The sequence below is a fragment of the Dioscorea cayenensis genome, chromosome 4 (assembly GCF_009730915.1).
Source record: "Dioscorea cayenensis subsp. rotundata cultivar TDr96_F1 chromosome 4, TDr96_F1_v2_PseudoChromosome.rev07_lg8_w22 25.fasta, whole genome shotgun sequence".
Classification (NCBI taxonomy): Eukaryota; Viridiplantae; Streptophyta; class Magnoliopsida; order Dioscoreales; family Dioscoreaceae; genus Dioscorea; species Dioscorea cayenensis.
Genome location: NC_052474.1, coordinates 4,490,574 through 4,503,001, shown reverse-complemented (window position 1 = coordinate 4,503,001; position 12,428 = coordinate 4,490,574). Strand labels below are relative to the sequence as shown.

The window sequence follows — 12,428 nt, the reverse complement described above, 5'->3', positions numbered from 1 at the left end:
GTAATTTCCACCAAGACGTCAGTTTTAATGTTGACCAGCTCAATTCTTGCTGATCACCGATAGAAAATGAAAATCTAAATAGGTTACTTATATTTAAATAATATATCTTAGTGAGCTGAATGAGCTGACATTCTAAAATAAATAAAAGTTATGAATTTAGTGGTTCAATTAACAAGTATTAAAATGGTAAGTTAATTTCTAATTAAAAAAATCATAAAAATCTAATGATTTGGAAATATATAATGATAAAAAAAATATTTAATTATCACGGAATAAAATGACAACCATATGTGTGTTGATTTAACGGAAAGCAAAATGTTTAACCAAATTTATTACACATTAAAACTATCTTTAGAAGCAATTTTACATAAAGAATAATTAAGAATGAAAAATAAAAATGCAACTAATGCTCAGAATCATTCTAGGAGGCGTCAGCAAAGAAATCTTGGATCACTATCCGAGTAGCAATTGGAATCCTAACTCTGTGGTCTTCTTTGTCATACCAAGTCAAGCTACCAAATGTATAATCTCCTTGCAGCTTGACAGTGGCAGTGAATTCCACTTTAAAAGTTTGCACCGTGTGGGTGGCATTGAAGATCAAAACTGGAGGCTCAACAACCATCTTAACACCCACAGGAGACTCTAAGACAGCTTCATATGCAGCATCAGTTGAACCAACATTAGTAACTGTTCTCGAAATAGTGACTGTTGTCTTGAGGTTGGGAATGGAGATGGATGGTAAGTTCAAGTAGTACAGAGGCTTTGTTGAATCACAAGCATCTTGAATGCCAATTGAGCAATTGAAGTACTTGAGATAGTCTTTTGGGTCAATATCAAAGATGAGACCTGGATCAGCAGCCCTGTTAGGGTTGACATTCCCACCACCAAAGTCAAAAGGATCAGCAAGCTTTCTTGGTATTCCCTCTGCCTCTATTGGCCATCCATGCTCATTGGTGATTGATGCTGCGAGTAATAAAATTCAAACTCAGTTTTATAGAGGACCTTAATTCATGGCCACAAAGAATGATAAAATGAAATGATTATAGATGGAGTACTATGTCTCACCAGTTGTAACCAATGCTGATTTAATGGCTGCAGGAGACCAGTAAGGGTGGAGTGACTTAAGGAGGGCAATAATACCAGAAACATGAGGGCATGCCATGGAGGTTCCAGTATCAAAACCGTAAGCGCTTCCCTTTGCTGCCAAGATTGTAACTCCAGGTGCAGCAATATCAGGCTGTCCAAATGAAAATAATATGTTAGTGTACAAATATTATTATGAATAACTTTATAAGCTTTTAATTGAATGGAGCCTCTAAAACACAAGGAAAGAAATAGAATTTTTTTGTAGCCTGTACCTTGAGCAATTCAGGGAAATCCACACTAGGACCTCTTGATGAGAATGAGGCAATTTTGGGTGAAAGGACACTTGGCCCTACAACATCTTTGGTTTGGCTCACCTTGACCATTGGACTAGTGCTGTTAGTACTGTTCATGTAGGAAAAGGAGAAACATGAATAACTTGGAAAAGGATTTAAAAAAAAAAATGGATAAGCTACAAAATATATATTTTTTAAATATAAAATTTTGTTTTTGAAAAAATTAAAACCAAGCAATCCTATAACTAGGTAGCTGCTATTTTATTACCATCATTAATTATAGATCTAATTAGATTATAAATAAAAAAATAGAGAATAAGATTAGTGATATGTACCTAATAATAATATCATGATATTTTATAATTTGGTTGGCCACCTCAAAATCTACTATGGCACAAATAACTCCAGCATTATTACACACTTCAACAACAAATAGAAGATTGTTGGTGTATTGTGCATATATAATTCCCACGCCATTTGCTGTAATGACATTTTCTATGGACGTGATTAGATCGGATCTTGGATTCCATGAAGTAACATCATTTGGATGACATATAACAATACTTCCAGCAACATCAGTGTTATTCAACGAATCAACATCGCAACTGTTGACATAAACTCACGTTTAGTATTTTAATAATAAAATTAAGAACAATAATATTAGAATAATTTATTTTGAATACCTTTGACCATCAAACAATCGTACAAAAATTTCCTGCTCTGTTAGATAGTTGATTCCTTGGCCCTGTAGTAAAAAATCATTATCATAAACGTAATTAATTATGCAATTTAAAATATATTATTGTAAAAATTATCAATATTTAATAAAAACATTCCATAATAATCTTAGTCTTTTATTATCATTAAAAAAATATTTTTTTATAAATTATAAATTATTATTATTCATTCATTAAAGGGGAAAATTTGCCCAAATATGTTTCTAATATTAATTATAACAATAATATCATAAAAATTTTCTAAAAAAGTGAGTTACTATATATCTTCATTTCATATATCCCAAAACTAAATAATATAAAAATATTTTCAAATAATGTTAATTTAATCAACACAGAAAACCTTATACCATCTGAACACCATCCTCTATATATATATTTCATGCAACCCATGCAAAACATGGAAAAGGATGAAAAAAAAAATACAGAAATGCTAAAAACACATACCACCAGAACTTGATCATTTCCGAGAGTGATGCGAGTAGGAAAAGAGCGATCAATGGTGGAAGCTGCCACCGTGACCACCCACGGAAGAGCATTTTCTACAGTATGTGTGACAGGGCCATCATTCCCACCAGCAAAAACAAGACTAACTCCTTTGGCCACCGCATTCAAAGAAGCCTCAGGGTACCCATTTCCTCCAATGGATAAAGATAGCACGTCAACTCCATCATGTATCGCATCGTCTATGGCTTTAAGCACCGCAGCATCAGAGCAACTTCCATTGCTTCCCCAGCATGCTTTGTATATTGCCAACCTTGCTCGAGGTGCTCCTCCACGCGCTGCACCAGCAGCCAGTCCATGCACACTCACGTTTTTAACGAGAACACCAGCAGCTGTGGACGCTGTGTGTGTTCCATGCCCGTTGGAGTCTCTGGCAGATAAGTATTCACCTTGGAGGTCCTTTGAATTTAAATCATTGTTGTACCAACGAGCTCCGATGATTTTTCGGCTACAATTGCTGGCACTGAAGCCGACTCCAGTCTGGCAAATGCCTTTCCATCGTGTCGGTATTGGTCCGAGACCAGCGTCACTGAAGCTCAGAGACTCCGGCCATATTCCTGTGTGTAAACCATTAACCATAATGAGACCTTAGTTTAACTTCATAGCAAATTAGTTTGTGTGTGTGTGTGTAAAGAGAGAGAGAGAGAGAGAGAGAGAGAGTAATACCAGTATCAACAACTCCTATTATGACATCCTCTCCAAGTTTACTGTCATGCAGTAATCCTTTTGATTGGTTGTAGTGTAGTCCAAGGTAGTCCCAGCTTCGAGTAGTATGGACTTTATAGGCACGGTTTGGCCTAATGCTTAGCACATCAGGCAATTCTATTATATGAATACCGATTATATGGTTAGAGAAATGAAATGGTTATAAGGAATATATTTTAATGGAATAATGATATATGATGAAGTATGCATGCGTGTCTGTTTAATTATGATATGGTAGTTAAGGACCTGCAATGGCATTTGCCTGAGACTCTGTGAGCATTGCTGCAAAGCCTGAAAACCCATGCTTGTAGTTGTAGCGAATGGAACTCAGAGCTTCCTCCTTGCTGTTCAATTAACGTGGGAAGCAAGTTATATATGTAATTAACTTTAGTAGATGCTTATCAATTAAAGAGTTACTGAGAATGAATCAAAGCTTAAGTAGCTAAAATTATATACCTCCCAAGCAGAGTAGTAAGCATGTCATGGTGAGTTGCAGCCACAGCATTTGGATCTTCATGCTGCTTCTCTCCCAGGTACACAATGTACAACTAAAATGACAAAAATCAATGAGTACTGTTTATATAAAACTGTTCTTCAATTAATTACATTAACAATGTATAAAACAAACACTTACTTTGGTTGAAGCTTCAGCTCGTAAATGCCAAAAGTTCAAGCAACTCAGAGAAAGGAATGCAAGAAGACAGACAAATGAACGAGAAGATTGGAGAGCCATTTGAGATTTGGATAAGCGAAGGGTTCAGGTTAACACATACTTATAGTCACACCCTTAACAAATATTTTAAACATTGTGCACACGTTTTCTCCAAGTTGATCTAACAATAGCATTTTAGAGTCAATTCTAAAAATTATTTAATTGAAATTCTAACACGTTCTAGAGGCCAATATGAAATGGAAAGAGTCTACCTTGGTATAACTTATACTCTTGGTCTACACAAGTTGGGCTTCACCGCTTCAGAATAATACTTGTTCATGGTCAATACTCTTGGTCTCCACAAGTTGGGCTTCAGAATAATACTTGTTCATGGTCAATTATTTAATTGAAATTCTAACACGTTCTAGAATTATATTAGTTTTAATTGACCAGTTAGGAAAGGTTCTGTGAACCAAATCAAAATAATTAGCTAGCACTTGGTCAAACTAGCAAAATGCCGTTCATTTGTTCCTAATTAGCATTAAAGAAATTAAAAAAAAGAAAATCATGATCTAGCTAAGACGCCACGGTTGATCAGTTCTGAGTATGATGTGGTCTTTTCAGCTACTCCAACGTGCACCAACCCAATATAATAGTGCAGGTGCAGCCACTTGTTGGCCTCTAAGTAAACATATGAATTTAGGAAGTATCACAGGAACTTAAAAGCTACATTTGATTTTATCTAGTTTCAGATCTAATCATAATTAGAAGAGCGTTTAACCTAAATATTCAGAAACAAACAAATTCAAAGCATAAAAAAATCAGATATTTGTCACAGTTTGAATTTGCGTTGTAAATGCAGGGCATGGTCCAGGAAAATGAGTGTGTGGGGTGGTGGGGAGTATATGAGTATAAAGAATAAAAATATGTATTTTTTTAATGAAAAATTATAAAAATAATATTTGTTGTATTGAGTTTTTATGACAAGCCAGAAATTACATGGACACCTTCATAAAATTTCTTCATATGTTGATGTGAAAATTTGAGATTTCTTATATATATATATAAATATATATGTACTCTCGTCCGTTTTACTTGTTTCATTTTAGATTTTTTTTTACTTGTCAAATTTTATAAAATATAAAATATTATTTTTTTAAATTTTTTTTAAATTTAATGTATTTCTACCATTTTAATAAATTATATTCAACTACATATTTTTTAAAACATATTTTAAATAATAGTAATATTGAAAAGTCAATATAATTTTTATAAATTATATTAATTCTAACTATTTTTTTTAATTAAGTGATTTAGTTAAAATAGACAAATAAAAAAACCGGAGGAAATATATAGTTATAATCCTTCTTTCACCATTACTTATAGATGCAATAGAATTTGTATCCCTCGAAATAATTTATTAGTGACACAAGTATAATGATTATATTAGTTAAATATAAAATAAATTTATTTATGAATTGTTATAATTTAAGAGGTACGTGCATTTGGTAAAAACATAAATTTATAACGCATTAGATTATATTTTAAATCTTAATATTTATAGATTATATATAAAGAATATAAAAGATATTTCATCTATTCTCGATATATTGTTATAGATATTGGACGCCTAATAAAAGAGTAAATCTTTCCGACAGAAATAATTAATACACCACTTACATATTCTATAGTAAAAAAGGAATAAACTAAAATACTATTTTCTAAAAAAAAGTTATATCAAATTTGCTGCTAATTGAAATTGGATCTAATTAGATTTTTTCCTTTACATTATCGTCATTATCTAAAATTTTTATTTTATTTTATTTTATTCGCAGAACAACCTATGTTAATATTTAAAAAGATATATATCGAGGGCCCAGCAGCATCTAGCCAATGCTATAGATGGCCCCTGGGGCTGGAAGTGAAAAGAAGAGTATCTACATACATGGAAACAAGTTCAAAAGGGAATGCATGTCTTTGGATAAACAAGATAAGATGTAGATCTGTATCCTTCTCTATTCTGTATACAACCAGGAGCCGATAAAATTAATGAGAAGCAAAAATACTGAAAACATGGAGATCAAAAGCATGAAATAACAATGTACTACAACCTCAAAGCAGCAATAGCTTCAGCTTTGAAGTCTGTTCTAAGACCCAACACCCTCCTAACCTCAGCTGGAGTAAGCAACCATGTCATATGTCCTGCATTCTCTCCCCAGAAGTCCAGAATCTCAGAGACCCTCTCGAAGTTGAGGATGGTTGTCATCTGGGAGAGGCGAGCAAATTTGTCTCTCACTGGTCTTTGAGTCATCTCTGAGAAATGATTCACCAATGCTCTTACCTCCCGATCAAGTTGGAGGCCACCAAGCTGGCTGAACTTCTTCTGCATCATGATCACCTCAAGCCTCTTCACAATGAAATCGATTATCAGATGAACCAATGAATCATAATTGTTGGATGTCATAGCTGATTGGAGCCACACAATATTAGTCTCAACAGCATGAAGAAGTTTCTGAACCCATGGATCATTCATCTCATTTTCTTCGTACTCAGCATCAGTGAGCTCATAGCTAATGGTCCCAACACTGTCCAGTACTGGTCGGATGCGAGGGGTCACCGTGACGACTAGCTGCTCCAATCCTGCATTTAGGATCTGCTTGAAGCTGCTGCTAATTTCCCCAAGTTCAGACAGACAAGATTTCAGCTTTTCTCTGTCAGCTGGTGCAGGGAAAGCCTGTCATCCAGTTAAACAGTAAGAACAGAAGCAAAGCACAATAACAAAATATTGCATCCATGCAGTGAATGCTCCCCCAAATTCCAATGTAAACAAGCAGGCATTGTGGTAGTAGTCTTTTGAAAATATCCATCAGACACACTTGGATGGCTACACAATCAGAAACAATGGCCCTAGAAGCTAATTTTGACATTGGGGTTCTTTGTAACTTGATAATCCACAGTGGGAAGCTGACAAGTTAGATGCTAGTATTGCACAGAAGCACTCAAGTCTCTACACAAGTAGCTAGCATACCATAAAACTTTTACATGACCTAACAGATAACAATGTGCTAAGGTTTCAACTCATGTATGCTCCCACAATGTTGATGCTGAGCCTTCAGGCAACAAACTGCGTACTAGTACTAAAGAAGTGAAGTATCAATAATGTAAATTGGTACCATAAAAACATACAGTTGCAGGGTGACATTCTCCCAAACCGTGTAAGCAGATAATAACATAAGAACAGGGACCGTTGCAAAGGGAAACAACAGAGGATACGTAACTGAGTGCAGAACTATACATCTTTCTATGCTTTAACATTATGCTCCAAATTCAACTTCATGTGCTCAAACTTGACTTAACTTTTGGTGTTACAATCCATAGAAAAGGAATAGCACAAAAAGGCTTTATGACAGTTCAGCAAAAGTGGGGCCATGCTTCTATACAATATAACCTCATATTTGAAGGTTATAATGCTAACAGAAATTCCAACAGGAGCAGACTGTTGATCAGTTACTGAAATTACTGCCAACGCAACTGAAAAAACATAGTTGCTGAAAGTAATGTACACAATCACTTTCTATCAGATTGCAATCTCAATTTTCTCAAGAAGAAGATGCCTGTCACAGACTCAATTGAAAAGACAAAAGGGAAGAACGGCTCCTTAGTCAAATTGTTGGAGACTCCAAAGTCTCCTTCAAGTGAAGGAATGATGGTATGAAGTATCTCACACCTTCTTTATTGAATTGTATAAGTTAGCCCATGGTCATACATGGATGAGGCACTCCCATCCGAATTGGCCTTAATTCCATAAAAAAAATTAATTTCCTTATTAATTCAAAATAAAATATAACATGCACAAAACCAAGAATCTAAATCCAAAATGAGGGATTGCACTCTGTATCATACCACCAAGTACATTGGGATGTTCAATATTTCAGTCATAAGGAAAACTTCATTGTTTTTAGACTTATAAATATCAAAAGGACTAGACATGTAAACTCTTCCAGTTTGAAACTAAAATCACATAATAAGATAGAACCCAGCTGCAAGCAGGAATCTAATGGCAAGATTTCTTATAAATAAAGCAGCATAATGCAAAAGGCCTTAGCTAACATGATTAAAGTTCTGCAAGAAAACAGATCAACTAGTTTGCACTGATAGAATACTTGTGAAGAGATGCACACCTACTCAATAACAAATACATGATCTTCTTATCAACTGCAACTATCTAAAACAACCTTTAAGCTCAATCTTAAAAGGCCAGCCCTCTTATTTCTAGGTTTTTCACTACTATCACTTCCAAATAAAACCATACATGCGCACCTACCTTTTTGGCATCCTTTGCTAAACACAAGGCATAAGAGTGGGAGACACATCCCCAAAATTACGAAATCTAAGTATAGGGCAAAAGAATCAAACATGCATAGAGCTACCTATCACAGAAAATAAAAGAAGAGTGAAAAACATACGAAGCTCATGACATAAAGTTACACCAAGTATACATATCTACGAGTGGCAACATCAAAAAGAGATGATTCATAAATTATCTATGACAGAAAATTTTGAGGCCAAAAAACTTAGCACAGATCTGTTCTTATCCTTGGCAAGGACTTCAAGGAATCTAGATTTTGATAATGAACAGTATATGGGTATGACAGTCTAATTTCTACAATAATTTTTTATAAAAAATGAGTGATATACTAAAATGAGGATGGTTGTGAATAATCAGTATGTTTCTTCATACTGATGGGAAGTATCAGCTTAAAAGCGTCAAAATGCATGTCAAAGTTTGTATATTTGCCAGAGCATATATGATTCAGGTATTTACCAGAGCAAAGCAGTTTCTAATTAGAAATGAAAAGAACATGAGAAAAACAAATGAAAGGAAGAAAACATAGTAATAAGCATCAGCTCACCTCAGCACACTGCTCCTCAATCTCATGCTTGAGCTTCAAAACGTACTCTGTGCTCACATCCATATTGTTCAAAGCCGTGGACAGATCCGTCCCTGTTTTCTGCACCCCTACTCCCCCTAAGAAGAGTTTTGCCCCCAAATTCAGCTCCCTCATCTTCTGTTGCAATGCCTCCTGATACTCATTGCTCAGTAGATTCATTGCCCCACTGAGCACTGCAAAAACTGAGTTAATACTAGTTGTTGAGATCGCTCTCCTACAACAGCTCTGCAACACATAAAACACATCATCCACCATCGAAGTTGTCAAACTATCTGGCACATGCTCATCGATCTTAATTGCCTTCCTAACGTTCTCCACCATAAAGAATTCCTCAAGAATCACATAAAACCCAGTGAGATCTTGCACCATTCTACTGAAGCTTCCACTCCGGAATGCCTTGGTTGCCCGTGGACCAAGCTTGGGATCTACAGAAGCAAGCCCCCGAATCTTTGAAATCATGAACTCGGTGTAGTCCTCGCCAAGCTGCGTTAGTGATAAGATCTCCTCCAGATACATTTCGACCTCCCTCGGGTCCGGTCCTTCCAAAACTCCCACCGAGAGCAAGTTCTTGCTATACGAGTTAATCTCCGATGCCAACCGGGCGAGCTTCCGGTGATCCATGTACTTCTTCAAGATCTGAGTTCCCCGCGAATCACATTCATCCTGGAGCTCAAGTATAGCATATACAATACCGTCCTCTCCGCAAAGGCTGCGGAGGATCTCATCATTCTCCTCAACAGCAAGTACAATGTCTTTGAAGAGATTGGTAATGCATCCAACAAAGTTCAGTTGGTTGCTCTGCGGTGGAGCCTGCTCGGCGAGCTCAGCAAGGTGCTCGAACTCCAATCGGGATCGGAGGGCTATGACCTTTTTCAGATATGAAACGTAAGTCTGCAACCCTTCTTCTTGAAGACCGAGAGGAGGGAAGATGCGGACGTAGCGGAGGATGGACGGATGGTCACGTTGATCAATGGCGGCCGATAGGCGTTTCCGGATGGTGGATTCAAGATCACGTTTGAGGTGGAGAAGCTGGTCGCGGTGATCGGAGGAGGGGTCGGGGAATTGAGCGTCGATCTCGAGGAAGGAGCGGATGGAGTCGGCGGCTGACTCGAGATCGTCGGAGGAGAGAGAGCGGCGGCAGAGATCGAGGAGGTGGGAGCGGCGGAGGATAGCGTCAGCGCGGGAGAGGGCGGAGAGAGCGCGAGACTGCGCGAGATCGAGGGAGCGAACCTTGCGGCTGACGGAGTCGGCGAGGGAGGAGGCGGACTGGAGGGAAAGGAGGAGGTGGGAGGCTTCGGAGCGGGCAAGGTCGAGGAGGTGGGAAGAGCGCGAGAGGGAGGAGAGGTGGCGGTCGAGATCAGTGCGGGTAGAGAGGAGGGACTCGAGACGGAGGTCGAGGGACCGCTGGTAGGCGACGCACTCGTGGAGGAGGTGAGTCATGGTGCCGACGTCGGTGAGGGAGCGGATCTCCGAGAGGGAATCAGGGTTCCCGAAGTCGATTGAAGGGGAAGGGTCTGGGGCAGAGGGGTTGGGGTCTGAAGAGGGGATGATGATGGGGGTGATGCTCCTTGGAGAGAAGGCCATCGCCATGGCCGGAGGGAGTGCAGAGGGAGATCGAAAGATCTATGCCGATGCCATGTGTCTTTTGTTTTAATTTTCAGGTCTGGAGCCAAGTTGCGTCACGGTAACTAGGCCGGTTCAGTGATTTGATGGAACCTAACCGGGACACCTTCCCGCACAAAATGATTTGTAATAGCATCATACAAATACAATATAAGCGGCATGGTAGTTGTTAGTAATTTGATCCAGAAGCCTTACTTAGCAACCGGAAAATAATAATAATTAGTAATAGTTATTATCATTATCTACTAAAATTTGGATAATTTTTATTTTGTGGACGCATATCTAGCATTCATGTATTGCCGGATTTTGTCAGTAATAAAATTTGATTTTTTTTTTTTACCTGAAATAGGCATGAATCTCAAGCAATTGCTCGCGATGCATAGTGCATAGTGATAGACACTCTGGCTCCTTTATTTGCCACAGTAGCTTGGTAAGGTTGATTATTGTAAATGTAATTTTTCTAATTTGTTTGTCTAAGATTGGTTAGGAATTATCCGCTACAGTAGTGGCTTCTACATTTATACTTAGAATTTGACAATATTTCATATAAAGTTGTTTGACCATTCATGAAATCATTTAGAGCTTTGTGAATTAGTTATTGACTTCTTTATAATTATTTTCATAAAGGACTATTTAATTTTTGAGTCATTTTATTTTTTTAACTTTATGCTTAGTTCTTTTTATAGTTCATGTTTTGTATTTTTTTTTATAATGTTGACAAGCCACCACTGCTCATATATCCATTAAATATTTAACCATGTTTTAGAAAGAAGTCGAATTCTCAACCTCTTATATGAAAAAACTCAATATCATTCAACTATTACGCAAGTGATATTTGTTTCCTCTTAAATGCGATACATTTATTGTTTTAAAAAAATAATTACATAATATATTTTTTTAAGAGAATATATAAACCATTGATTTATTGAACCACAACAAGACAATAGTATAACAATACAAATAGAAAAAGTAAAATTAAGAAGTGAAATTGAAAATTAGCTACAAGCCCTAAAAAAGTCAATTTATTCAACTGGCTTGCATGGAAAAATAAAATCCTCTCACTCGAGAATCTGGCAAAAAGATGCTGTAACCGGTTACCTACTACCACCTGTGTTCTGTGTCATACGGATTTAGAGTCAGTGGATCACTTGTTTTTTCAGTGTTCTTTCGCTAAACAGGTTTGGGGATACTTAGTTCAGCTGTTTCAGCTGCCGGACCCTCCTTTGTCCATTACCTCGGCTTGGGGTACCTGGAGAACATCAGTGCGACTTGCTTGTAGGGTTATGGGGGACTTTGTGGTGAAAGCCATTGTGTGGAATATTTGGTTGATAGAAATGATTGCATTTTTAATGCTAATTGCATTATTGCGCATGCTCTCATCATTAAAATTGCTCACATGCTTTTGACTTAGTTCTCTTCAGCTGAGGAAGGAACTAGAGTAAAGTTGGAGGATCCCATTTCTACAATTCGTCGAAGTTTGGACTTCTTAGGTCCAAGGGTGGAGGAGACAGGGGGTGATTTGCCTTTTGCGGGGACCCAGCATTCGGGAGAGTAGCAGGGTGATGTCTGGAGCGTTGTAGCGGCTCTGTTGTGTCGTTACTTCTTGTGTGCCGTGTTTTCTTTTTTGGTTTGTTTTTTGTCCCCTGTTCCACCACTTCTCGTGGTTGTTGTTGTTGCTTCTGTATTTTGTTTTTCCCACAGGGGTTCTGTGGGAGAGTGTTGTAGCTCTCTTCTTTCTTTTTAATCATCGTGATTTATCCACTTTTTCAAAAAAAAAATAATAAATAAAAAAAAATAGCTACAAAGTCCGTTAGGAGTTTGAGATAGCTAAGGAACCAAGGCATAGCCTAGTGGTTTCCTACATTACTTGTGTTTGGGA

At 37.2% G+C, this 12,428-nt stretch overlaps 2 protein-coding genes across 2 annotated transcripts; both read right to left on the bottom strand.

The window, feature by feature from the left end:
- Positions 1-273: 273 nt before the first annotated feature.
- Positions 274-4,050, bottom strand: LOC120258535 (subtilisin-like protease SBT3.3). The gene is made up of 10 exons (XM_039265986.1): positions 3,957-4,050; positions 3,779-3,870; positions 3,569-3,666; positions 3,284-3,439; positions 2,561-3,174; positions 2,063-2,124; positions 1,715-1,984; positions 1,359-1,488; positions 1,066-1,237; positions 274-963 (listed from the first exon to the last, which is right to left on the bottom strand). Exons 2-10 carry the CDS (start codon positions 3,799-3,801, stop codon positions 422-424), a joined length of 2,067 nt encoding a protein of 688 aa, XP_039121920.1. The 5' UTR covers positions 3,802-3,870; positions 3,957-4,050; the 3' UTR covers positions 274-421.
- Positions 4,051-5,930: 1,880 nt separating this feature from the next.
- On the bottom strand, positions 5,931-10,668 carry LOC120258534 (conserved oligomeric Golgi complex subunit 4). Its single transcript, XM_039265985.1, has 2 exons — positions 8,888-10,668; positions 5,931-6,708 (listed from the first exon to the last, which is right to left on the bottom strand). The coding sequence occupies exons 1-2, from the start codon at positions 10,514-10,516 to the stop codon at positions 6,079-6,081; spliced, it is 2,259 nt and encodes a 752-aa protein (XP_039121919.1). The 5' UTR covers positions 10,517-10,668; the 3' UTR covers positions 5,931-6,078.
- Between the last annotated feature and the right edge of the window lie 1,760 nt (positions 10,669-12,428).

Coding starts and splice junctions, on each gene's coding strand:
- LOC120258534 (XM_039265985.1), bottom strand. CDS start 10,516: ATGGCGATGGCCTTCTCTCCAAGGAGCATCACCCCCATCATCATCCCC. Junction 6,709..8,887: donor TTGAGGAGCAGTGTGCTGAG/GTGAGCTGATGC, acceptor ACTGGATGACAG/GCTTTCCCTGCACCAGCTGA.
- LOC120258535 (XM_039265986.1), bottom strand. CDS start 3,801: ATGCTTACTACTCTGCTTGGGAG. Junction 3,667..3,778: donor CTTACTACTCTGCTTGGGAG/GTATATAATTTT, acceptor TTAATTGAACAG/CAAGGAGGAAGCTCTGAGTT. Junction 1,489..1,714: donor TATCATGATATTATTATTAG/GTACATATCACT, acceptor CTACATGAACAG/TACTAACAGCACTAGTCCAA.